Raw genomic sequence first — 26545 nt, 5'->3', positions numbered from 1 at the left:
AAGTATCTTGCAAACTGAATTTAGCCCTGACGCTTGGATTGAATTCACATAGAGCATGTTTGGTTTGTTGGTTTGTTTAACTATGAAATTGGCACTTTAGCCCACTTTATCTGCAAGCTGTAGTTTATAGTTTAAACATGACGTGTGAATCAAGCCAGATGTGTTTTATTCTGTTAACAGAACTTAAATCTGATTTATATCATTAGTGGTAAGTGCACAGTTTGATAATCAGGTCAAAGGGCTCACTTGGAGGATTCCTCTGACTCTTTCTTGGAGATCTGCTCGAGGGAGAAGGAGCACATTGGAAACGGGGTTAATTATTGATCCTGAACTGCCAGCAGAAAGAGAATTACAGGGTTCTGCTGGGGACAGCTTGCAGGTCAGTGAAGAGGATGGGGAAGAGCTGCATTCCACGGTGGATCTCAGAGCACACATGGTAGAGAAATGGAGGTCTTTCAGATTACTTGGGAGAAGGCCCCTGTTGTGGATCGAGGAAATGAGAGGCTTAGACCAGAGCATAAGTGGAACAGGCTTTATTCAGGGAATAAAGGGTCGTCGCGTCTGCTTACTAACAGGCAGACCTGGCTAGCGAACGACGACTGGCTCAGCCCAACAGCCGGCTTTTATAGCCGACTGTCAAACGGAGCCAGCCAATGGGAGCTGCTCGTGCTCCCGCTTAAAGAACGGACCTGGTTGGAAACCCCAACCGGTCCCCAAGACATAACACCCCTTCCCCCTAGATGGGAACACGTATAGTCTTTGAGATACGCCGGTGGTCTGTGTTGGCGACCGGAGCGACGTAACTCGGGAAAGTCACTGGGTGATGACAAGTTTGTGGAGTCCTGGTCAGAGTACATAGGGGGGCGAGCTTGGCTCGGTGCAGGATCTGGAGCCCGGGGAAAGTCTCTGCCTTCGGGCTGGGTTGGAGAATAGTCTTTGCCCGAATGGCAGATGCCTTCGCTGGGGAGAAATGGTGGCGTCTCCGGCTGGCAGTCCCAGTCTACTGCCTGCTCCCTCTGCTCCGTTGGAGACAGCTGGTCTGCCTGGGAATTCTCGACTGGACCCTGGTGCTAAACCTGAGTGCTGTCCGGTGGAGACGGATCTGGGGTGGTCAGGCTGCTCCGTCGTCTCCGCAGCTGGTCCAGGTGCCTCCGCCATACACGACCGTCTTCTAGCTGGACCCGATAAGATCTCGGACCTGTGGCAGCCACGACCCTCCCGCGCACCCACAGTGGATCCCCCGCGTAGTTCCTGGCAAACACTAGGTCCTGTAATGCAAAATCCCTGGCCAGACTGTCAGACCCCAAAGGGGTGCCCGGGCAGTAGTGGGGGTGTAGCCTGTCTAAAGTAGTCCTCAGGCGTCTCCCCATTAGCAGTTTGGCCGGGGATTTGTTCATAACTGTGCACAGTGTGGTATGCTGGCTCAGGAGGAAACGAGACAGTTTAGAGTGCCAGTCCTCTTGGCCGAACCGGGCCAGAGCCTCCTTGGCCGATCTGACTGCCCTCTCCGCCAGCCCGTTGCTAGAAGGGTGAAAGGGGGCCGTGAGGACGTGTCTGATGCCCAGATTGGTGACATACCTGCTAAATTCACTCGAAGTGAACTGGGGGCCATTGTCGGAGACCAGGGTGTCAGGAAGCCCATGAGTCACAAAGAAACGAGTCAATGCTTTGGCAACTGCTTGAGTGGTGGTCGTCGGGGGTAATGCCACATCGATCCACTTAGAGTACGAGTCTACAACCACTAAGAAGGTCTTGCCATGCATTGGTCCAGCTAGGTCGATGTGAAGCCTTGACCATGGGGCATTGGCACTTTCCCACCTGGTGGGCATGGCGGCTGGTGGGGCTGCCCTGGATTCCTGACAGGGACGGCACGAGCTTACCCACTTGGCGATCTGGTCGTCCATCCCTGGCCACCAGACGTAACTGCGAGCCAACGCCTTCATCCGCACGATGCCTGGGTGGCCCTCGTGCAGCACCTTCAGGATGGGAGTGTGAAGGGTGGTTGGGATGACGACTCTGGTACCCCACAACAGGCATCCCTGCAGCTTGGAAAGCTCCTGCTGGCGAGTTTTAAATGGGGTGAAATCAACTGAATAGTTAGTTTCCGGCCACCCCCTCCCCACCCAGTCCAGAACCTGGGCGATTGTTTTGTCCGCTTTTGAATGGGCCACGATGTCATCGGCAGTCACTGGCAGTTTGAGCTCGTTGATCTCGAAAATAGCATGCACGGGGGCTGGGTCCTCGACTGGTGCTGGCAAGGGGCATCGGCTGAGGGCATCTGCATGGCTCAGGTTTTTTCCAGGACGATAGACCAGTTTGTATGAGTAAGCCGCCAGGAACAAGGTCCATCTGGTCATCCTGGGGGACAATACCTGGGGGGGTTTGCTTGTCCCTGGATAACAGGCCTAGAAGAGGCTTGTGGTCTGTTACTAGTTCGAAATGGTGTCCGAATAGAAATTCGTGGAATTTTTTGACTGCTGCTACTGCAGCCAGGGCCTCCTTATCAATTTGGCCGTAATTACGCTCAGTCGCCGAGAGGGTTCGTGAAAAGAAGGCAATTGGTGCTTCGGAGCCATTGGGAAGTCTGTGGCTTAAGACAGCTCCTATCCCAAAAGGGGATGCGTCTGCAGCGAGGACCAGGGGGAGGCGCTGGTCAAATTGAATTAATACAGCCTCAGAGGTGAGTAGGGATTTGACTGCTTCAAATGCATGATTTTCCTTGTGTCCCCAATGCCATGGTGAGTTTTTATCTAAAAGCCTGTGCAGTGGTTCCGTGACTGAGGCTTTGTGTGGGAGGAATGAAGCATAGAAGTTCAATAAACCCAGAAAAGCTTGCAACTCGGCTTTGTTGGTGGGTGTGGGCGCCTCATGGATTGCCTTGACTTTAGATTCCACCGGGTGGATGCCTGAGGCGTCTAGCCTGTAACCTAGAAAGTCCACCTGCCTAGTGGCGATGGCACACTTCTCCCGTTTTAGTTTGAGGCCATGCTGCCTGAACTTCTCTAACACTGCTCTGACTCTCTGGATGAGCTGGGGTCTGTCTTTGGCTGAGACCAGAATGTCATCGAAGTATGGCACTACACCAGGGAGGCCTTGGAGAATTCGCTCCATCAGCGATTGAAAGATACCTGGGGCTACACTTACGCCAAACTGGAGACATTTACATCTGAATGCGCCTCTGTGTGTTACTATAGTCTGTAAGTCAGCTGTTTGATCGTCAACAGGGAACTGTTGGTACGCTTGTGACATGTCCAGTTTGGCGAAAATATTGCCAGGTTCGAATGTATGCAATAGGTGCTGAATAACTGGAACAGGATATGCGCTAACCTGTAAGTAACGGTTTATTGATGTCTTGTAATCAGCACAAATTCTCAAATTACCGTCTTTTTTAAGTGGGGTGACTATGGGGTCTCCCATTTGGCGAAATCAGTGGGTTCAATCACCCCCTGTTCGAGGAGTTTGTCCAGTTCCGCGTCCAATTTTGGGCGGATAGCGAATGGTACCCTACGTGGTTTTAGGCGGATGGGAGTTGCCTGGGGGTCTACTGAGAAGGAAATGGGCGTGCCATTATAACAGCCTAACTCGCTACTAAAAACGTCAGCGTAGTCTGAGAATAAAGAGTCAGTATCGGAAGTTGAAACAGCATGGACCCCCGTTACACTAAGGCCAAGAGAGGGGAACCAATCCAACCCCAAAAGACTAGGGAGGGCACCATTAACAACCACCAAGAGCAGATGGCCTTTAAAGGTTTTGAATTGGACTAGGAACTTGCCTTTCCCGAGGACAGGGATGTTCTTTCCTTGGTAGTCTCTCAGGGTGAGGCTGCACCTTTGTAGCTGCTTCCTAGCCAGCCTGGGCTGGATCTTCTTAAGCGTGTCCCAGGAGATGATTGAGAGCGCTGACCCCGTGTCCACCTCCATGCGGCAGGGTTTACCTTCTAAGGAGACAGAAAGTGTAATTTTATTGGGGGTATGAAACGTGTGATTCGCGTGGTAGCAAGTATAGCAGCTCTCTACTTGCCTTTGGGAACCAGGAGAAGAAGGAGATTTTTGTGGAAGAACGCGCGCAGCTTGGCAGACTCTTGCGAGGTGACCTTTCTTGTGACAGTTGTGGCAGCTGGCGTTTTTGAACCTGCAAGATGCCCGGGCATGGGAACCTCCACAGGTCAGGCACAGAAGAGTTTGTTTCGGGCCGCTGTTGTTTCTCTGCCTGGTTCCTACCTGCGACTGTCTCACCGGCTTGAGGCGATGAATGTCAGAGTATTCAGTAGGGCCATCTTCACTCACCACTTCTTCAGAGTGTATGGAGGAAGTGCTGGGCTTGGGTGCGGTGCCCTGGATCTCGGCTGCTGACTGGGCTGAGAGTTCAGCAGCCAAAGCTTCCTCAACGGCCTGGGGAAGGTTTAAATCTTTCCTGGCCAACAGGCGTCTTTGGAGCCTTAGATTTCTTACCCCACAGATGAGTTGATCGAGCAGCATGTCGTCCAGATAGTTCTTAAACTCACAGTGAAGAGCTGCTGTTCTCAGGGCGGCCATGTATTGGTTGATGGATTCCCCCTCGGCTTGCTTCCTCATTCTGAATGCGAAACGTCTAGCGATCTGGGACGGTTTCGGTGAATAGTGGTTGGAAAGTGTTTCCAGCAGCTCAGACCATGGAACATTCTTGATCTCTCGTGGTGCCAATAGTGCTATGGCGGTATCATAGACTGCAGCCCCGCAGTAGCTGAGGAAGTATGATTTCTTCCTCTGCTCCGTAGCATCAGCCAATCCGATGGCATCGATAAAATGGTTAAAGTGATTCTTGTACGAATCCCAATTTTCTTCATCAGGTTTGAACGGTGGGAATGCCGAATTGACATTCATTCTGGCTCACTCAGTCTCTTGGCAGACTGGTTTGTCTCACTGGGTGTTCGTGGCCCTGTTCTCTTTGCTAACCGTGAGCGTTGGCGGCTGTGGCTGCAGCGCCCTTGACTTGCTCAGTGACTCCAGCCTCGAGGAGGCAGTTTGTATTTTGCGCTCTCTGCGAGCGTTTGGCGGCTGTGGCTACAGCGCCGTAACTGACAGCAGTTCAAATTTTGCACCCTCTGGAGAGCGGCGGCGGCTATGACTGCAGAAGCCGTAACTGACAGTAGCTTGAATATCGCGCTCCCCAGAGAGCGTTGGCGACTGTAGGCTACAGTGCCGAGCTTTGCTTGAGTGGCTGAATTCAAACGACAGCGGTTTGAATTTGGCGCTCTTTTGCGAGTGCGGGCGGCTGCGGCTTCAGCGCCCGACTTTCACTAACTGTAGCGTTCTAACTCGAGCGGCTACAACGCTCGTGACTGAATTTGGCGCTCCTTTGCGAGCGCGGGCGGCTGCGGCTTCAGCGCCCGACTTTCACTTGCTGTAGCGTTCTAATTCGAGCGGCTACAACGCTCATGACTTTCACTCTGGTGCAGCAGCGATCTGAGCCTGAGCTCCTTGCGAGCGATACGGCTGCGGTACAGCGCTTGTGATTCCGTGACTTCAGCTCTCTTGAGTGCTTCTGGCTAGCCTTCCGATCCCATCCTCGTCACCAGTGTTGTGGATCGAGGAAATGAGAGGCTTAGACCAGAGCATAAGTGGAACAGGCTTTATTCAGGGAATAAAGGGTCGTCGCGTCTGCTTACTAACAGGCAGACCTGGCTAGCGAACGACGACTGGCTCAGCCCGACAGCCGGCTTTTATAGCCGACTGTCAAACAGAGCCAGCCAATGGGAGCTGCTCGTGCTCCCGCTTAAAGAACGGACCTGGTTGGAAACCCCAACCGGTCCCCAAGACATAACAGCCCCACTCCTGCCAAGAGATCCACACCGATCTGTTGGTGCTGACCCACCCAGACCAAGCAAATTAATTTTTAAACTTATTAATAAACTAGAGATATAAAGAAATTGATCAGCTGTACCCTCTGACTTGGCCTCTACATCATGATCTACATCAGTAAGTATTATTTAATTTGTTGGATGTAGCATGTAAGTAACTAAATTGTAAGTATTTTTTCCCTAACATCATCTTTTTTATAAAATCAGCCAATACAAAATTCATATATTCAAGAACCTGTTCCAAAAGCGTTTTTCCATTATTGAAGCTACCATTATGTTGACCCCTCCAAAAAATAGATTAGCAGATCTTTGTTCTCTACTCATTACAAAAGACATTTCTCCCAGTTCCCAAAGCATTTGTTTATATCATTTAATCATTCTGGTATATCTTGACACATTGGTGGTGATAAATTATAGGATGTTTTCAAGATTTTGAAAAAGATGGTGTTTTTTTTAAGGTTGCTCCCTAAGCAGGAAACAACTTTGAGCAGAAAGCAGTTATGCACACAATACACATAAGTACATACAGAAAATACATAGCTGTATTGAAGCAGCTTAAATCGCACATACATATTACATTTGCGTTGAACATTTCTGCTCTTTGTTCTCCTGGAGAGGTTCCTGCAGCTTCTCATGCTGAGTAGATTGTATTTCTTTTAAATCCCAAATGAATTTGAGATCTATATCCTTCATTTGTGCTTGGAAAATTTTGTCAAACCTTTCGCTTTGCGATACTGTCATGATATTCTTCCAGTCTCCAACAGTTCCTGATGAAAAAGGAGCAGGTTGACGAGTCAATTATTGATCCTAGCCTGTAGTGTGTAGTGTGAAAAGAGCCCCAGCATTGATGCTGAATCCCCACGGACCTGCCCACCATGAAGGTCCCGCTACTGCGAGTGTTGATCATCTTTTTGGCTCTACGTAGCTGGTACAGTTTTGGAACCACTGTTCTGTCTTCCCACAAGATCCAACTGCTGCTACCTTTACCCTCTCATAGCACGTTTATTCATCAGGCAGTAAGTCAAAGAGTGAGATTTTGGACTCAGCCATACTCACAACTTTTATAGTAATCCATTACTTTGGACAATTTTTCAGCAGAAAGAGGATATACAGGTAGTCCTTGAGTTACAACCACGACTGAACCCAAACTTCGTTGCGAAGTGAAACATTTGTTAAGTGAGTTTGCCCCATTTTACAACATTTCTTGGCACAGCCATTAAGCTGAATCATTGCAATAGTTAAGTTAGTAAAACGGTTGTTAAGTGAATCTGGATTGCCCATTGAGTTTGCTTGTCAGAAGGTTGCAAAGGGGATCCCGTAATTCTGGGACACTGCAACCATCATCAATGTGAGTCAGTTGCCAAGCGCCTGAATTTTGATTATGTGACCCTGGGGATGCTGCAACAGTCGTAAGTCTGAAAACCTGTCATAAGTCACTTTTTTCAATGCCGTTGTAACTTTGAACGGTCACGAAATGAACTGTTGTAAGTCAAGGACTACCTGTATAACATAAGCATGGCTAAAAAAATAAATGGTTCTTTGCTTCACAGAAACAATCAGTTCTTGCACAAGGGACCACAAAACGGATTCTTACTGCCTGGAAGTAATAATTGTGGGATCAAAACCTAAGAAATAAAAAGCTGCACTTCTGAGGGAGCAAGAAATCTCCTCAAAGGGGATCGTGGCGCACAGCAGTGAAGACCCAGCTATTGCTCAAGCTGCAGGGGCATCATCTCTCTCTCCCTCTCTCCCATTTCTCTCCCTCTTTCTTTCTCTCCTCTAACACAACCTCTCAGCCTGGTTCAGCCCCCTTCCAAAGCGACATCTCACAGTCTGGAAGATCCGGGGAAAAGCCTCATCAGAAAGAACTGGATTCTTCACTGTCCAAGCCAGAATGGCCCTGCAAGGCCTGGAGAATTGAGGCCATGTCCTTTCTTGTGATCAATGGGAACTGCACTGATCCTACCCCCAGGAATAATGTGAGTGCAGAATTCACCTCTCCTCACTGTAAACTAACATAGATGTTGCCTGCTGAAGGACTGGAAATGTTCATTGAACACTGGAATAGCTGAGGATGACATAAAGCTACCTCAGATATACTCTGGGGACAAGAAGAAGAAGTCAATGTCTTGAGGACACATGAGAAAAACAAGGGGTTTCTGAAGCATTTTTGTCCCATGGTTAGATACAAAAATTCCAAAGTTTGATTTTGTTCTGTCAATATTACCTTTCCGTAAATGCGTTATGTTTTTTAGTCCAAAACACTCTTCATATGTTTTCATAGTATTTGCCCTCGGATCAGCTTTCATGTTCTTGAATGTAGCCATCTCCACCACTTTGTCCACTTCCTGGCTGCTCAGCTCTTTTCCAATAAATTTGCATATTTTAAGTACTGTGCCTCTAAGATCCTGGAAGAAGAATTATTTGCTTTTGGAATATTTCTTTTTTTTTTTTAGAACAAGTTTTATTGATTTTTGAAGACAAACAAAACATAAAACATAAAAATATAAAACCTCCTTTCTAAGAATTACTTATAAATTTTAACAAGGCAAATAAAGCATAATTTTTTAAAACATAGTTCCACATTATCACATTTCCATTTACACATATGTATCTTTTCCAAATTTCTCATTATTTCTCCCTTCACTTTTGTTCAATTATATTTCTTTCTATCAAAGTTTTAGTAATTCTCAATCAGTCATAAGCACACAAAATACATAACATAAAACAAAACATTAAAAAAAACCTCTTAAGTTGTCATTTATACATGTCTTTTCCCAATTTCTCTCTCTTTGGTTTCATTCCTCCAAGGTTTTATTAGTTTACAATCAAACATGACTAATCAAAACACAAAACATAAAACTTCTTTTGAAAAGTGGCTTAGCCCCGGGTTACATCTTTTTTAACAGACCGAAATCAAATTCATGTTCACCTTATATACCATTCATATCTTATTAACCATTTCATATTTTCTATATAACTTCTCCCATCTTTTCACTCTCTTAATTGTGTTTTATTTATTTCATCTTGTTTCAAAATCATTATGCTTATATCTTTTGTCCGTTCTTTTCCAATCATCTATTTATCTCTTCTCTTTAACAAAAAATTTCCCCTGTAATCACTTTTAAAGTATGACACCTTCCCCTAACGTAAAACTTAAAATAATACATAATTTCCATCCTGATTCTGCATAGTACATTCTACATATTAAATCTTAAAATAAAAAAATAGTAAACTTATAGTATAGTTAAATGTATAATTTCCATTCTAATTCTAATTCTGATAAGTGCATTATTTTAGAATAAGAAAATAAAATACTAAGGTTAGAATAACATTAAGACAATAACGAATTAAACTATAACTAAGCATTAATCATTTTACACATTCTCCTTAATATTTTATTAAATATTGACATCTATCATTATTAAATATTAATATTTTATTAAATATTCCAATAAGCTATTTCAAATACAAATACAACAATGCTATCTTATGTACTCTTGCAGAATCTTCTTTAATTATGCACTATCCATTATCCTTCATCTCTAAAAAGAAATTGCTTTTTGAAATCTTGTTCTAGCCCATGGCTCTTTTTTTCTTTTTCCCTCCCTTTCTTCTCCAATCTGGTCTTTTTGCCCCCCCCCCAGCCTCCCCCTTTTTAACTTCCCCTCTCTGTTGTAATTCTCTTTTCAATTGCTTTCTAACATTGTACCTTTTTTTCACCCTATTTTTCTTTTTCTTGGTTGTTTTATTAAATCTTAAATTCACATTTTTCCTTCCTCTCTTCCCATTTTCTTTCTTAATCAAACTTTTTAGTCCATTAAAGATGGCTTCTTCCTTTTCTTTTTTTCTTCTTCTTCTTCTTCTTCTTCTTCTTCTTCTTCTTCTTCTTCTTCTTCTTCTTCTTCTTCTTCTTCTTCTTCTTCTTCTTCTTCTTCTTCTTCTTCTTCTTCTTCTCCCTCTCCCTCTCCTTCTCCTTCTCCTTCTCCTTCCTTGAGTATTTGCTGGTACGTAGAAACCGCCATTTCTAAAAAGTGGAAGGCAGCTCCCAAGGAATCCTTGCCATTTTGCTGTCGTTCTTTTAATTTTTCATATTCCATTTTTAGTTCATCAACAGATGGTGCCATTGTAAATTTTTAAAAAACAACCCAGATGCTTTCAATCTTAAAGTAATTTCCAAATATCAAAGTTATCAAACAATCCAAACAAACAAAAATTGTTTCCTCTTCTCTTTACAGTTTTTCCTCCAGGGGCAAAATCCCAAATGTATTTTAAAAGCCGTATTACAATTAATTGATGGTCTTATAATCTCCTCCAACAAAGTTTTAAAGATTTTTTTTTAGTCCTTTCCTTCCCACTTGTAACAAAGAGCTTATTTTTACCTTTAAAAAGCAGGTTTTTCTGTGTTCCTTTGCTTTCTCTGTAAGGAAGGGGAGTGAACTTTCGTTCAGCACTTTCGTCAATGTAACAAATTCTTTTGGAAACGAATGTATCAATCCAAAAGTCAGGTTTCCAGGGTGTTTTGAAAGTAACTTAATGTCCCGGTTCAGCCAAGAAAACTTCTCCTTCTGGCTCTTCCTCCTGCACAATCTTATCCGGTTGAAGATTTCTTTGTGGCTGCCATTGCTGACAGCCGCTCCACCGCCTCAGGAAAAAGGAGTCTAGCCGGCTGGGGAAAGGGGGTGCAATATCCCCAGGCCCCTGCCCGGATCTCCTCTGTCTTCCGCTGCCCCTTCAGGGCAGAGACAACCCCCAAATCCGATTGGATCGGGGGTACCTCGGTGGCGAGCACAGCAGGGACCCGCAGAGAAGTGGATTTCTGCCACCGCCAAAGCCTTGCAACCAGAAGTTTGCTTTTGGAATATTTCTACAGTATACCCTTGTATAGTCTTAATTTGGAGTAGGATCCACTGAACAGAATGGAATTGATTTCCGAGTGAAAGCATTATATAAAATAGCATTAAAGCTTTAAAAAGTGTCATTTATTTCTTTATGCAGATAAAACACTGGTGGAAATGAACTGGATGGAGATCTTGGACAATAGGCACTTCCCGCTACATTTACATTAATTTCAGATGAAACAAGTTATGTGTGTATGTATGTGTTGTAAATAAATACATGCAGATACATACATAGGTGTAAACACATACAGACACTTCTGTATTGATGTAGGAGGGTATGATACCCTACTGCTTTTTCTCTGTCCTAATGGGGTCAGTATAATCCTAATGCTTTCTTTATAGTTTTCTAATAGATGAATATAAATATATTTTTTTCTTCAGATCAACAATTATAGATCTTATTAATGTATTTTTGGCTCTATATTGTGCTTTATAGCTTATGTTATTCATCTAGAAATGTTATAGTGAGCTGGACATCATATATAAACCAAGTAATCAACCAATTAGTATACTTCCATTCCCATTATGCTTTTCATCTGAGAACAAGCAATGTTATGCAAAGCACACAAAAGGAATAAGGCAAGCAGGAGAGAAATAAATGGAACTAGGGTTAAATCTAAGCTAAATACTGTGCACTATACCATTCCAACCCTATCAGCTTCATCTAACTATTGTTTTCTCTGACTTCTTCTGCATCCATTAATTGTTCCTTCAAATATGTGTTACGTTATTCATTCTGATTAATATGACTAAATCATTTCAACAAATGTGCTTCTCTTATACAGGTATTTAATCCACATTCATTCAGCACTTATTAAATCTTAATGCTAACTCTTCTTGTTTCATCACCTATTTACAGTTCCCCTCAACTTAAGTTTATATTTCTCTTGACCAAATCTCAATTTCTTTTAACAAAGTGAGCAAAGCATACTCTTATATGTAGTCATTTTCACTCTATTTTTTTCCCAAATATTCCTTCTTGTCAGTGCACCATTTTATCTCCTACCTTTATACCTATCTATCAGCATTCATACATTTTAAACTTTTTCTGCTCTTTAATTCAGTTCTGCTAATTACATGGATTTAAATATTTCAAAGAGTTCAATGATTCAATCCATATTTATATTAATTTTCAAATCAATATCTCTCATTCTACATTTCTTCTAACAATCAATGAGAATCATTTATCATCCAATAACATGGCATTGTCTACATATATAAGTATAGGAATGTTCATATACCCATGAATGTCATCAGAAAAGTAGTTATTATGTATACTAACTTATAATGGGTATCAATCAGTGAAGTATCATCAAAGTAAACCATCAAAATCCATGTGCTAAAAAGGTTACTGGCAGGGGTGTGATTCTATCAGTTCGCACCTATTCGCTAGAACCGGTTGTTAACATTCTAAGCAGTTTGGAGAACCGGTTGTTAGAAGAAATTACTGGCTTAATCCTGTAAGGATGACAGGAAGGAAACATTCTGGTGTTCCTTACAGAAACTGACTCTCCGTTAACCCTTATTACATTCTTGGCAGGACTAGACTTCTAGTCTCTGGAACTTCTCTGGAATATTCCCCCCCTCCTTTGCTGGTAATTTGCTTGTGTGGAGTGACCATTCAAAGTTACAATGGCACTGAAAAAAGTGACTTATGACCATTTTTCACACTTACGACTGTTTCAGCATCCCCACAGTCATGAGAGGCCAGGCAAGGAGATGCATGCCTCGATGTGAGTGATATAGAGTTGGCTACGCCCAGCCAATAACATGACCCACCAACTAAGCCACGCTACCAACTAAGCTACGCTCACAGAACTGGTTGTTAAAAAATTTGAATCCCATCCCTGGTTACTGAGCCTCTCATCACTCATGCTTTGGTCACCTTGTGGGTTGCTATATACTCTACATGGGGCTACAGTTGTACAAGCAGAGTGATGAACAGGCCTTGTTATAACCATGTAACACCACTCTTTCATCAGCTGCATTGGTTACTAGTAAGTTCCAGAGCATAATTCAGGCTACAGGCATTACCTACAAAACCCTAAATGGCCCAGGTATTGGAGAGGCCCAAGGTCTTTTGTAGTTGCTGTGCTGTGTGATCAGACAGAGCTAGCTCTTTAAGACTTGGTGATCATCTCTAGCAGGACTAGGGAAGCTGGCGTTCTTTATCATAGTATTTTTTCCCTAAACCACCATCCTCTTAGAAATGCAGCTCTTCTTCACATCTTCTGCCTTGAAGTGAACTCTAAAATCTTGGCTCTTTTCCCAGGCTTGGGCTAAGCACCTTCCTTTATGTGGGGAATGGTGTGGAAAAGTGTTGTGGAAAACTGCTGCATAACTTGTAGAAGGGAAGAGAGCACAGGGATCAATCAATTCAAAATCATTGTTGAGTGCAAAGGAATAGTGATCAACTGTTTATCAGCTAGCAGAGCATTGGAGACAGCCAACAGTGTGTCTCTTGGGGCAGCAGTAAATTTATTGACTTTTTTTTTTAAATGCCAGCAGGAAGCAAAAATGGTTTGGTAGGTTCTATATTGCGCACACCTGCCTTAAGGTACATCTATTCTTTTCTTGTATACAACCATTTTGTTTTATTTGTTTATTGCATTTTAATGTTGTGAATCTACTGTAAGTTTTCCCTCCCTTTAAACATATGTGTTTAAGGACCTGATTTTAAACTCAACACATAGAAAAAATTATATTAGATTTTTATTTATTTCAAAGCCCCAAACCCACCCCCACCCCCCCCCCCCCCCAAACCCCCCCCCCCAACAAAACTCCCCCCCCCAAAGCCCCAACAAGCTATTAGCAGTCAAATTCAGGTTCAATGATGTCTACTGATTAAACTGCTGATAAACTTCCACTATACAATATAAATCTTCACAAAATTCCTTAAATATATCTTACAAATATATTAAACAGCCCCGAGGGATGTTGCTTTGTCTTACTCCTTGCTCAATCTTGCACCATTCCCTTAGCACTCTTAAGATAAAGTAACTTTTTCAGCTCCTCACTTTGGTAAAATTTCCAAAGTTCTATGTTATACCTTTTATTTATGTATGTACTAAATCATCAAATGCACCAATTTACTTCTATGCCTCTAATAGCAATGTCCCAGTCAATCACAGCTTCACATACAAGAAAATTATTGCACTTCTGTGGAATTTGAAAAGTTATGTGCTGCCTTTGATGGATAGTTCCCTTGTCAAACCCTTAAAGAAGGATGAAAAGAGAATAGGGATAAAAGAGTGGTATGTTCTTGCTGTATCTTCTCTTCAGAACTTGATCTATCTAAAAGCATTGAAACAAACCCATTTTCCCCCTTGTCCCCACACCTCTTTCAGGGGAAAAAAAGCCCTGTCTGAATCAGCTTTACAAACTCTGCTTATTGCATAAGCAAAGAGTTAGCAGGACTTTGATTTTCAAGTTCTTGGCTAACCTGCTGGAATAGTCTGAGTGCAAAAGAAAAACAGGCATGAACTCTTCTGTCCTTGAAAATGAAGGGACATAACAGTAGAATAGGTAGAATAAAGGGACATAATGATCTAATTCCTGTTATCTTGTTGTTGTTGTTTTTTGCATAACTCAGTGCCTGGAAAGGAATATGTCATAGTTTGACTGCATTACACGAGGCAAATACTGTGTTGCTAAGCACCCAGCCTCACCACCCTGTTCCTTGCTGCACAGCCACTGCAGGGCTACAAGGATGGCATGGGCCAGGGGGCCAGATTTGGGTACTAAGCTGATGTCTCTGAAGGTATAAAAGGACGCCATACCTTCCCCAAGGTGTGGCCTTCCTTACATGGATCTTGTCTGTATATTCATGAAACAGTCTTTTGGCCTATTGTTGACTTAAGCGCATTGCCAAACCCTACAAAATTGTTAAAGTTAGGTTGTCCAGAACATTCACAAATGTTCAACCACAGATAAAAACGAACTGTACCTGCAGCTGCCATCCCTATTTGTCTAGCCCTGTCCCCTGAATCCTACCGACCTTGGCGAAAGAATAAGCGGGGGAAAGAAGTGAAGAGTCTCACCTGGATCATTTCTTCAAAGCACAGGAAAAGAATATTGAATTCATTCTGATGTGTATACCAGCCTTTCACATGATCGAAGACCAAACTGCCAACAACTGTTGGTTCAAGCAGAGAATGGAAATAAGAGTGGTCGTGCTTAAGTTAATTCAGATTCCTCCCATGAATTAAATGGAAAATATTTTTCTATGAAACATAATATACACAAACACAATGTCAGTAATTCATAATGATTTTGATGATAACTTCTTTCTAAGCAGCATGTATTATAAAATTAGAGTAAGAACACTTTGGAAATGGAAAAAAGTTCCTAAGGATACCAACAATCTTTTTTTGCATTTTAAGGTGTGCAGGCGGCCATCAACTGTTTGTACATGCACTGTTTGAAATTTTGAGAGTACTGAATGAAGGGGCTTATGACTCTTGCCTGAATTTATGACTGCTGCCATACTCCCATGATTGTGTGAACAATTTTTGGGTTTTGGCAATCCGCCTGCCTTTACAAGGGATGCTGTAGTGGTCTCCACTCCTATATTCTTGCTATATGGTCCCACTGGGTCCCTTTGGCCTCTTTCCTACCTCCATCACTGATGAGTCAGTTGCCATTTTGGTGCTGTAGATCTCCTTCTGGGAGCAGCTAGTCCACCATGTGGCCTTCCTACATAGTGAAAACCATATGGCTGCGTCCAGGAAGTCGACGTCATTTTGGAGCAGCCCCCAATTCATTGTGGCCACTCCCAAAATGGTCTCTGCTTCCAAGGCAGACCCAAATGGCCCCCACAAGGCTGAGTGGCTGAGTGGCTGAGTGGCCTGCTCTCCTTCCCCAGTGTGATCTCTGGAGTTCCAGAGATTGTGTTGGAGAAGAAGAATAGGTTGTTCTGCCCCTCGACCTGTTCCTCTACAGTGGAGGTTGCCTAGCTCCATTCCGTAAATGGCTGCAATTTTGGGAGCAGCTACCATGCATTGTGGGACCTACAGGATGCTGAAGGCTAGGAAGCAGAGCGTGGGCTGCCTCAGACAGTGAGGCAGGCCTTGGGACGCCCGGGGCAGGCCACGAGTGGGCTGTAAAAGTGTTGAAGCACATGCCTGGGCTTCCAAGGGTCTCCCCCACCCAACGAACACACCATGCTCTGCTTAATTGCCAGTCTGCTTGCTTAACATTCAGGCAGAGCAGGGATGGGGATTGTTAAGCAAGGTGATTAGGTGTGTACCTTGCTTACTGATCATCATGACTTGTGGTCATAATAGGCAGGTTCCATCACTTGTTTTCACTCATCCAAGCCAACCATTGGCCAGGTTCATACCATTACGGTTAATGCATTTCCTCTAGTAAACCCTGTTAGATCCTTATTGCTATGTTGGCTGACATGAATATTATTTTAATAGAGAGAGGTGGTGGTTCATGAGCGTTTAATTTTTTTTATCCACACAAACCAATGGGAAGCAACTGCAAAATGAGATTTAGCCTGGAGTTTCATTGGAGGGACACTTTGGATTCATTAGGTCTAAAGTTCTCTCTTGTTGCTAAAATGCTTCAAACTGAGTGTTGTTGTTGTCAATAATTCCAAGGGGACACACAAACAAACCAGCCCTTTTTGACAGTGTTGTGATAATTAAAGATTTTATTTCCATCTTACCGTTTCCAGATAAAAATGTTTGCATGTGCTCCTCCAAATTACATGAGTTTTCCGTTCCACGCAATGAGTTGACAAAATGAAAATAGGACACTAAAATGTCTTTTGGATTTCGGTACACATAAATAACCTGCAAGAATGAATATATATATTTATGTAGTCTGTAATAAATACATTCATTTTAATTTAACTGAGAATACCTTCTAAAGTACATTGAAAAATTGTCTTATAAAATTATATAATTTTCCCCCTTTCCCCCCACACCCACAGAACCAGTTGTTAAAAATTTGAATCCCACCCCTGGGCAAAGTCCACTCCTTTCTAGCACTCAGGTTGTTACCTAGTTGGGTAATGAAATGTCTGCAAGAAAACAACCAAGTTTAGCGAACACCAAGGACCCACAATTGACTCAAAGTTGTCTTGTGTTTTGAATGGTTGAATCTATTTTTCATTTCAGTAGGAAACTCTATACTATTTCAGGCAAATGGCTGTCCAAACTCTTCTTTAAAAACTCTTCAGGGATGGAGCACCAACAATGTCTGGAAGCAAGCCATTCCATTAGTTAATTGTTCTAATCTGTCAGGAAATGTCTCCTCAGTTCTAGGTTACTTCTTTCATGATCAATTTCTATCCATTGCTTCTTGTCCTGCCTTCAGGTGCTTTGGAGGATAGGACCCTTTGTGGCAGCCCCTCAAATATTGGAACAATGCTAACTGTTCTAACAGTGCTAACTGCTGATACAGTTCTACAGAGGAATTACTGAGTCTGTCATCTGCACCTCTATAACTTCTGGTTTGGTTCTGCAACCCAGCAGGACAGACACAGACTTCAGAGGATAATTAGGACTGCAGAAAAAACAATTACTACCCACCTGCCTTCAATTGTGGACCTGTATACTGCACGAGTCAAAAAGAGGGCTGTGAAAATATTTACAGATCCCTCACATCTTGGACATAAACTCTTTCAACTCCTTCCCTCAAAATGACGCTATAGAGTACTGAACACCAGAACAACTAGACACAAGAACAGTTTTCCCCCGAATACCATCACTCTCCTAAACAAATAATTCCCTCGACACTGTTCAACTATTTACAAAGTCTGCATTACTATTACTATTATCTTCTCCTCACTCCTTATCACTCATCCCCTCCTACTTTTGACTGTATGACGGTAACTTTGTCGCTTATATCCTTAGGATTTATATTGACTGTTTCCTAGTATGATTTGATTGCTTATTGTATCCTATGACTATTATTAAGTGTTGTACCTTATGGTTCTTGACTCTTGATGAATGTATCTTTTCTTTTATGTACACTGAGAGCATTTGCACCAAAACCAATTCCTTGTGTGTCCAATCACACTTGGCCAATAAAGAATTCTATTCTATTCTATTCTATCATGTCACCCTTAGTCCTTCTCTTCACTAGATTAGATAATGTCCAGCCCACTAATCATTTTTATTACTCTTATCTGCACTCTTTTTATATCTCAATAGCTTTTTGATATTATGGGATCCAAAACTGGATGAAATATTACACATGTGGTCTTTCCAGATCTTGGATTTCAGTACTGTAAACTCACAGTTTGATCAAGAAACCCCATTTGAGAGCAACACAGGGGACTCTATGAAGGCTCCAGCCTGATCGCTTCTGAAAAGCCCTCTGAAAGCGTTGATGCCTTCCACTTGCCTTTCCTTGAACTCTGACTTTTTCTCAGCATCTCTTGGACCCAATGACAGGGATATTTCTTCCTTAGGCTTCTCACTGGGTAGCCATAATTCCAGTTCGTGAGAGCTATTGCCTTGCTTCTGTTTTCATTCCTACTTCCGTTTATGACAGGGATTTCTCTTGCATTCAGTGTTCCTTTAGTAGGGTTGTGGACTCTGGTCCTATATAGTCAAGGACCTTGGAGTACTCATATCAAATGATCTAAGCAGCAGAGCTCACTACAACAGCATTGCCAAAAAGGCATTAAGAGTTGTAAATCTAATCTTATGAAGCTTTACCTCTGGTATTATTGAATTGCTAACTGGGGCATACTAAATCTTTGCTAGACCAATACTTGAGTACAGCTCATCTGTCGGGAATCCGCATTGTATATCAGATATTAATACAATAGACCATGTCCAGAAGTATTTCATGAGAAGAGTACTACACTCCTCTGCTGGTAACAGAATATCCTACATCACCAGACATGAAATTTTGGGCTTGGACAACCTAGAACTACACCGCCTATGGTTGGACTAAAGCATAGTATGTAAATTATGTGCTACAATGATCTACCAGTCAATGACTACTTCAGCTTCAACCACACAAGAGTACACAACAGATACAAACTCAATGTAAATGCTCCAAACTCGATTGCAGAAAGTACGACTTCAGCAACAGAGTGGTCAATGCCTGGAATGCGCTACCTGACCCTGTTGTTACATCCTCAAACCCCCACTCCTTTAAACTTAAACAACCTACTATTGACTTCACCCCATTCTTAAGAGGTCTGTAAGGGGCATGCATAAGTGCACAATCATGGCTACTGTCCCTGTCCTATTGTCTCCATTTATTCATACCTATTTCTTATATTCATACTCATGTCTATTCTTATACCTATTATCTTGAAAGTGGTTGACAAATCAGATAGATAAATAAATAAATATATCACCTATATCTGTATTTCTTCCTACTTGATTTTGGTTTATCATTTGGTTTACAGCAAAATGGACTTTTTTTCTGTTCTAGTTGTAGATTGGGCCATGTCCTATGTAGGTCATCATTAAAAACAAGGATGCAAAATCACTTGTGAAATTTCATTTCCAAATAGTTCAGGCAGGGCCAACATTTCAAATAATTACATCTTTAATGAGTCAGTACCTTGAGAAAAAATGGCATCAATTTGTGCTTCACTCTAAAATGTAAAAGTTTTGACTTTTAAAAATTTTTGTGCACTCCTGGCTGTTTTTCTCATATAGATAAAGGTTAATACAGTTGCACTACAGTGCCCTTTTGTCCTATAATCTGTGCTCCAATGATCATTCCTAGTTTTCTCCTGCATGAATATAAACACACACACACACATATATATATTCCTTGTATTTTTCAGTTAATTCATTATTAAAGTTAGAATAAGTAACAAGGTTGGCCTACTTTTCCCTTTTTGGCCCTCAGTGTCTTGGGGACTAGGTAATATGGCAGATGTGACAAGATGATACGAGGTGATGGCAGTTGGGTGATATCCACATTGTGTACGTTAAATTCTATGGATACACCCCGACGTGATGTGAGGATATTTTCTGTTCCATTCCGATGGCCTTCATACAAAATCAAGCATACAATATTCTGGGTCCAGATAGTTCCTAAAAATGAAAATCAACTTGTTTTAAATTTCAGGAAATTATCTAGGTTTCACATTACTTATATCACCAAGTTGTATCACTAAAAGAAGGAATAACATGAATTTGATCTGATTTCAAGTGTAGAAATCAATTAAGACCAAGAGTAGAATAATTCATATAGTACCTGTGAGCAGAATAAACTTACTATAATTTTAAGCATATTCTATGCTGTCACACTTATTTTCCAGTGAATTCTGGGATTCTCCTCATCCTTGAAACAGAACGTAACTGTATCACGTACTTCATTCATCACCTAGAGCAGGGGGGTCAAACTTGCGTTGTCACGGTGGCATGTGACATATCGGGACTTCCCCCCCTTTGCTAAACCAGGCAGGGGCGGGGTCACCACATGACGCCTCTGGCCCATGGGTCACAAATATGACACCCCGACCTAGAGAGAAACTTCACTGAAATCTAGAAATCTTCTATTTGACATTCAGATACGTTTTAAAGCCAGCAAGAATTGTGTTTGATTATATAGTAAGTTGTATGAGGTAATCTATGATTCTGAAGTTCTGGTTTGAAGATGTCAAACCTATGTCTCCATCTGCACTAAACTCTGGACCTTATGGAAGGAAGGAAGTTGGCATTACCAAAGCGTAACCTCATGGTCTTACATAAGTACATTCTTTCCTTCTTCCTAGCTCTGGAGGTCTTGAGAAAGAAAGGAGCTTGGAAATTGTTCTTTCAAAGCCACAGCATAGAAAATACTCCAAAAGTTTAAAAAAACAAAAAAGAACAATGGGGAGGTAGCACCTTGCAGTCAATAAGGCTTGTTCTGTGAGCAAGGCTTTAATAAGACATGCCTGATTTCAATGATATAGACCAAGTTCCAAAATAAAGACATTTATTTGTGAAGAGGGGAACTAAAAAAGGCCACAATCACATGTACAGAATTCCAAACTAAATCAACATAATCTGGGCAATGTATCTATTCACAAGTTAGAACTGTGGCATAAGAAAGGTCCATCTCTTGCTTTGATGGAATCCAGCATTTTCCCCACCTCTTCTTTCAAAAAACCCAAACCAGAGGAAATAGTTTTCAGAAATTCTTCTGTCTAAATAGCTCTTGACTATAAGAGATCAAAGCAGATATTAGTGACATATTTTTTTTCTGGCTGATAGAGGTGAATCAGAATATGGAGGAAGTGATAGGATGAATAGTAAAGAGCACCAAGCTATAGAATAGAAAATGTTGCTTCTCTTTCTTGGGTCAAAGAAAGGGAAGAGTTAAATCTTTTCTTTCTGGGTAAGGTTTTTCACATTCTTGAATCAGGAGCCTTACTTGGCTGTAATACTTCCAAAATATCCCTTAAGCAAAAACATAATCATGCATAATTCCCTTTGTCAGTAAAGGATACCAACATAGAGGATTTCTTAAATTCTCTTAGCTCCAGTAATGCCAGATTTAAAAAATAAATTATGCCCTTTTGGTAGACCTATTAAGTTTTATTAAATGCAGAATGTTTTCCAACTAGAAAGGTAGCTTCTAGTACATACAGAGGGACAGAATGAAACTTCACAAAGAGAAAGTTTAATTAGAGTATGAAATTTAAATATACATTGCTGGTGTCATATTACAGAATTCTTACCAGACTTTGGATAAGTTTCTATGAATATATCACTATCCCTGGTTTCAAAATCTTCTGCTGCTTCAATGAGATCAAGTTTCATTAAATTTTTTGGTAAATTATGCCCTTTATAGTTGAATAATTCTTCAGAGTCTATTTTTTCCATAATAACAGAGCTACAATAAAAGAGAAATTAGAGGGGAGGCTTCCTTCCTTAATGTTAGCGGCATAAACAGAAGCGCAAGATCTCTCAATTTATAATCATTGAAACTATTGTTTCAATAATTCACATTTGGCAGCCTTCTTCAACGATGATCCCCAAGAGAAAACAACCTGGAAAAAGTCTATTTTTTTTTCTACAACTGTTAAAACTGGAACTCAACAAGTTACATCTAAGGTCTTCAGTGTTAGAAAGAGGAAAACAAGGAAGTTGGAATTTTTATAGCTGTTACATATACCCAGGACATGGAGAAACTTTTTGAACTTAATTTGAGAAAAACTAATAAAACTATAGGTTGCTATAACCACACTTTGATGGAAAGGAAAGAGGAATTTTAAAATATACCGCAGAATTAGTTAGAGACTGATGTTAAGAGTGTTTTAGGAGAACATGCAATTTAGAAAACCTAATGTTTATTTTCTTATTGTAATATCCATGGAATTTCTAAATCATCCAGATCATGGTTGTCCCAAAGGCGCTGTTCAAAAGGCAAATGGATGTTTTTAGTTTTTTCCTTGAAAATATTTTGCTTCTCACTCTTGGATGAGAAGCAAAATGTTTTCAAGAAAACAACAAAGAAAATTCTTATTGTAATTATGATTTTTAAAAACAAAAAACCAAATCCTATTTATGCTGTGAGTTTCTAGAACATTTGGGATTTCATTTTCAGCCCTTCAGTTCTAGCTTCTCTTCATTAAGTTATTATATTTTTCAGTCTGTAAGGTATGTTGTGAAGACTATGGAGTTAAAAGATAACAGATAATCAGAGTTGGAAAGGACCTTGTAGGTCATCTAGTCCAACCCCCTGCCCAAGCGGGAGACTCTACACCATTTCTGACAAATGGCAGTCCAATCTCTCCTTAAAAGTCTCAAGTGATCACGCTTCCACAACTTCTGAGGGCAAGCTGTTCCATTGGTTGATTGTTCTCACTGTCAGAAAGTTTCTCCTTATTTCCAGGTTAAATCTCTCTTGTTCAGTTTCCATCCATTATTCCCTGTCTGGCCTTCGGGTGCTTTAGAAAATAGTTTGTCCCCTTCTTCTCTGTGGCAGCCCCTCAAATATTGGAAGACTGCTATCATGTCTCCCCTGGTCCTTCTCTTCACTAGACTAGCCATGCCCAGTTCCCGTAACTCTTCTTTGTATTCCTTAGTTTCCAGTCCCCCAGTGATTGTGGCAGGCAATACATGTATGTGAATTATATAGTGATACTTATAAAGTGAGCAGCTAATTATATAGTGAACAGAGTAATTGGCTATTTTAGCAATCAAACAATAAATAATGGCCTAATCAAGGAACTACCAATGTGGACACAGTAAACAACAGCCTAATAGAGAAATTACCAAGAACACTCCTACCCACACTGGCAGGACAAGCCACTTCTATATAAAATGGACAAATTCCACTCTTTTCTAGCACTGAGGATGTTACCTAGTTGGGTAATGAAATGGCTGCAACCAAGTTTCAGAGCACCTTGGACCCTACAACTGACTCCAGGTTGTCTTGTGTGTTTAATAGGTCAGTCTATGCAGAGATTTACATAAATTTACATTTTTGAAAAGGAAAATTGCTAGATTCAGTTTCATCATCTTGTTCAGTTTAAGATCTGCACTGTATCTTGCTTCCTGCAGAGAATAAGGGAAAAAGTCTTAAGAGAATAACAGAGTTGGAAGGGACCTTGGAGATCTTCTAGTCCAATTCCCTGCTCAAGCCATTTCAGATTCATGGTTGTCCAATCTCTTCTTAAAAACCTGCAGTGTTGGAGCATTCCCAACTTCTGGAGGCAAGTTGTTCTACTGATTAATTGTTGTAACTGTCAGGAAATTTCTCCTTAGTTCTATGTTGCTTCTCTCCTTGATTAGTTTCCATCCAAAGCTTCTTGTCCTGCCCTCAGGTGCTTTGGAGAATAGATTGACTCCCTCTTCTTTGTGGCAGTGATATTTGTGGCAGAGATATCCTGAGATATTGGAACAATAGCATCATATCACCCCTAGTCCTTCTTTTTATTAAACTAGACCTACCCAATTCCTGCAACCATTCTTCATATGTTTAGCCTGCAGTCCCCTAATCATCTTCATCTTTGTTTGGCAACTATCTCAGTTAGCAACTATTTGCAAATAAAATGGCCGTTACAAAATCATTTTCCAATCAATGCATGCACTTATGGCCAAATTTTGTGTGCTCAAAACAAAGCACACCACAATGAAAGCAATCTTAGCCTCCATCCTGTGGTATATTCTTCCCCCAGAGATGAGGTGGGCCCCCACTCTCCTTTCTGAAAAGGGGTTAGAACCTGGCTCTGTGGGTTTGCATGGGGAGCCCAATGGAGCATACAGTCATGGGGTGGGGTGGTGCCACCAGGGCCCTCCCTTTGCCTTTGTCAGATAAGTTTAACAGGGTGTATTATTCTTGAAAAATGTTATAATTGTTAAAAAATTTAATTCTGCAATTTAACTTTAACAGTTTTATTTTTCTATACTGTTTTATATTTTCATGCTTTATTGTACGTCAACCAGAATCCCACTCGGAGGGAGATGTGAAATGTGAAATATAACACAAACAATAAAGCCTTGGTATAACTGGAAAAGAAAAAAACATTTCTCTCTCTCTTTCTATCATGTGTTCACTGAGTATCCATTCTGCTTCAGACCTGGTTGTTGGAGAAGAACTCTGTTACTAAATGAGTAGTCAGTAAATATTCCTTGTATACATTGTATGAGAACTGAGTTAGTCTGGGATAGGAAAAAGTCAGGGGTCTGATAGCATCTTTCAGATTAACACTTTTTATTAAAAGGCATAAGTTTTGGTGAAATGCCACTTGGCTCCTTCTGATTCCTAGTTTATAGTAATCACAAATATCGTTATACATTACTAATTGATATTCTATGATTTTATGACCATATTCATGCCTTTAATCATACATTTTAATAGCACTGATCAGTTTAATATTTTGATTAATATATGAAGTCAAACTGATTTAATCCGAAACAAATGTATGAAATTTTTGATCCTTTCATCCTCATGCCTGTTTTTTAAAACTGAAATAATGTATGTGCTCTACCTGTTAATAGTAAAATGTCACAGAACTACTTTGTTTTTTTATTTTTATTTTTTTAGATTTTATTCATAAACATTTTTTGAATAGAGTGTTTTGTCCGGGTATGTTATTTACAAACAAAAAACAAAAAACATAGCTAATACTGTAAAAAATATTGTCCCATTTACTAATAATACTAATAATTATAATAACACATAAATTAACAGCTCTAATAATACTATGATGATTCCCATACAGTACATTTCCCATTCTTTGTGTTTAATTCATTCCTATTTTTAGTACTTATAGCAATTATAGTTATATACCATCCCTATTTTAATAAGATTGTTCATCATTTTTCTTCCTCTAACTTCTACCTCTTGTTTTTAACCACTCATAAAATCTATTCCATGTCAAATAGTTTTCCAAGTCTTCTTTTTCTTTTATTTTTAAAGTTAATCTGTCCATTTTAGCACATTCTAGGATCTTCCTAATTACCTCATCATTTGGTGGGGTATTCTCATTTTTTCAAAATTTTGCATCTTTGCTGCTGTCAGTATATGTTATAATATATATGCAGTTCCTTTATCACAACCCTCTGGGATTATGCCCAGCAAATATACTTCTGATTTCCAATCTATCTTCTGTTTGATTATTTTTTCCCAGGCAATTCTTTATTTTCTCTCAATATTGTTTTGCTTTGGTGCAAGTCCACCACATATAACAGTAAGTCCCTAGATTATGATTGCATTTCCAACATTTTGCAGACAAATTACTGAACATTTTTGCCAATCTTGCTGATGGTAAGTGCCACCTATAAAACATTTTATATAAATTTTCTTTATATGCAAAGGCCATCGTCAATTTATAGTTCTTGTCTCATATTTTTTGCCACTTCTCTAATTCTATACTATAACCAAAAATTTTTGCCCAAACAATCATTATTTCATTGACTTGCTCCTCCTCCTTTTGTCCATCAATAGATAATTATATGCTTTTTTATCAGTTTTTCATCTGTCCCCATTAGTATCTTATCTAGTGCTGTTGGTTCATTATTTAGACCCCATGTTTTAACATCCTTCTCGTATCTTGTTTGTATCTGGAGATATGGCCACTAATTTAGATCCACCCCCTGACTCTGTAATTGTTGTCTACGTTTTAATTCACAGTCCTTATTTAAAATATCTTTATAGAACACAATTTTTTCAAAGTTGATAAGATGTGGATAGATTACTTACCTGGCAGGGGAGATATCTTGGTCACGGAACTACTTTAAAATGTAGCTATTAATAATCCAAAAGATTTTCGATTGCGCGAAATGGACAAACTTACATTAGAACTAAAACAGAAGAAACACTTAGATTATTATACAGTTTGGGAAAATTGGTATCATTAGATAAATATTAGAAACAAGCAATTAAATAAATAAGGAATGTATAGGTTATTTTGGGGGGGGAATAAAGCTATTAATTTAACATCTTAATCAAACATTTTCTAATAAACTACTATAATCTGTCTTAATGCTAGGAATAAATATTTAGGAACTACCCTTAAGCTTCTTTCCTGCTGATTATTGAATACCTCTTTCAGAAATAAAGCACTGGACGGAGCAGAAGGAAAATGACACTTCTGTAATTTAGAAGCAGACTTTTTATCTGTTGACTATGAAAGGATGCCCAGGGACTAGCTTTTTTTTTCTTTAAAGGGCTTGAAATCTAGACTGTTGACATCAGAAAGCAAACTTATATTGCACAGTCACTTCACAAACAACTGTTTTGCAATTCAGAATTAACTTGATAAAGCCACATCTAAATCAAACACAATCTGGATCAATATCACACATGAGATGAATAGTAGAAGACATTGCATAAACCATTTGGTGGGGGGGGAAAAAGAATTGCAGAAATTGCCTTTTGTTTT

General features: G+C 40.6%; 2 protein-coding genes across 5 annotated transcripts; both read right to left on the bottom strand.

Moving 5' to 3' along the window:
- Positions 1-518: 518 nt before the first annotated feature.
- On the bottom strand, positions 519-5455 carry LOC148127729 (uncharacterized). The gene is made up of 2 exons (XM_087912453.1): positions 3774-5455; positions 519-2330 (listed from the first exon to the last, which is right to left on the bottom strand). Exons 1-2 carry the CDS (start codon positions 4860-4862, stop codon positions 1071-1073), a joined length of 2349 nt encoding a protein of 782 aa, XP_087768579.1. The 5' UTR covers positions 4863-5455; the 3' UTR covers positions 519-1070.
- Positions 5456-6195: 740 nt separating this feature from the next.
- LOC148127728 (amine sulfotransferase-like) lies at positions 6196-26303 on the bottom strand. Of its 4 annotated transcripts, none has more exons than XM_087912631.1 (8): positions 26174-26303; positions 25864-25964; positions 21392-23545; positions 19552-19760; positions 16415-16541; positions 14781-14875; positions 8067-8247; positions 6196-6606 (listed from the first exon to the last, which is right to left on the bottom strand). In XM_087912631.1, exons 3-8 carry the CDS (start codon positions 21534-21536, stop codon positions 6413-6415), a joined length of 951 nt encoding a protein of 316 aa, XP_087768757.1. In that variant the 5' UTR covers positions 21537-23545; positions 25864-25964; positions 26174-26303; the 3' UTR covers positions 6196-6412. The 4 variants fall into 4 exon arrangements, with proteins under 4 accessions (XP_087768757.1, XP_087768748.1, XP_087768753.1 ...); XM_087912622.1 differs by having other exon boundaries at positions 21392-21546; XM_087912627.1 differs by having other exon boundaries at positions 26207-26303.
- Between the last annotated feature and the right edge of the window lie 242 nt (positions 26304-26545).

The sequence above is a fragment of the Pseudonaja textilis genome, chromosome 1, assembly GCF_049901715.1.
Source record: "Pseudonaja textilis isolate UNSWEBS1 chromosome 1, rPseTex1.2, whole genome shotgun sequence".
Lineage (NCBI taxonomy): Eukaryota > Metazoa > Chordata > Lepidosauria > Squamata > Elapidae > Pseudonaja > Pseudonaja textilis.
Note: the sequence above shows the minus strand (reverse complement) of the source record. Positions and strands in the feature narration are given on the sequence as shown.

Bases quoted from the DNA above. Each gene is read 5' to 3' on its own strand.
- LOC148127729 (XM_087912453.1), bottom strand. From the start codon at position 4,862: ATGAATGTCAATTCGGCATTCCCACCGTTCAAACCTGATGAAGAAAAT. The intron at 2,331-3,773 runs GGCAAGTTCCTA...TTGTTCCTGGCG, and splicing joins ACATCCCTGTCCTCGGGAAA to GCTTACTCATACAAACTGGT.
- LOC148127728 (XM_087912631.1), bottom strand. From the start codon at position 21,536: ATGGAAAAAATAGACTCTGAAGAATTATTCAACTATAAAGGGCATAAT. The intron at 19,761-21,391 runs GTAAGAATTCTG...TTTCATTTTTAG, and splicing joins AGAAACTTATCCAAAGTCTG to GAACTATCTGGACCCAGAAT. The intron at 16,542-19,551 runs GTAGGCCAACCT...TCATTCTTGCAG, and splicing joins TGAGGGCCAAAAAGGGAAAA to GTTATTTATGTGTACCGAAA.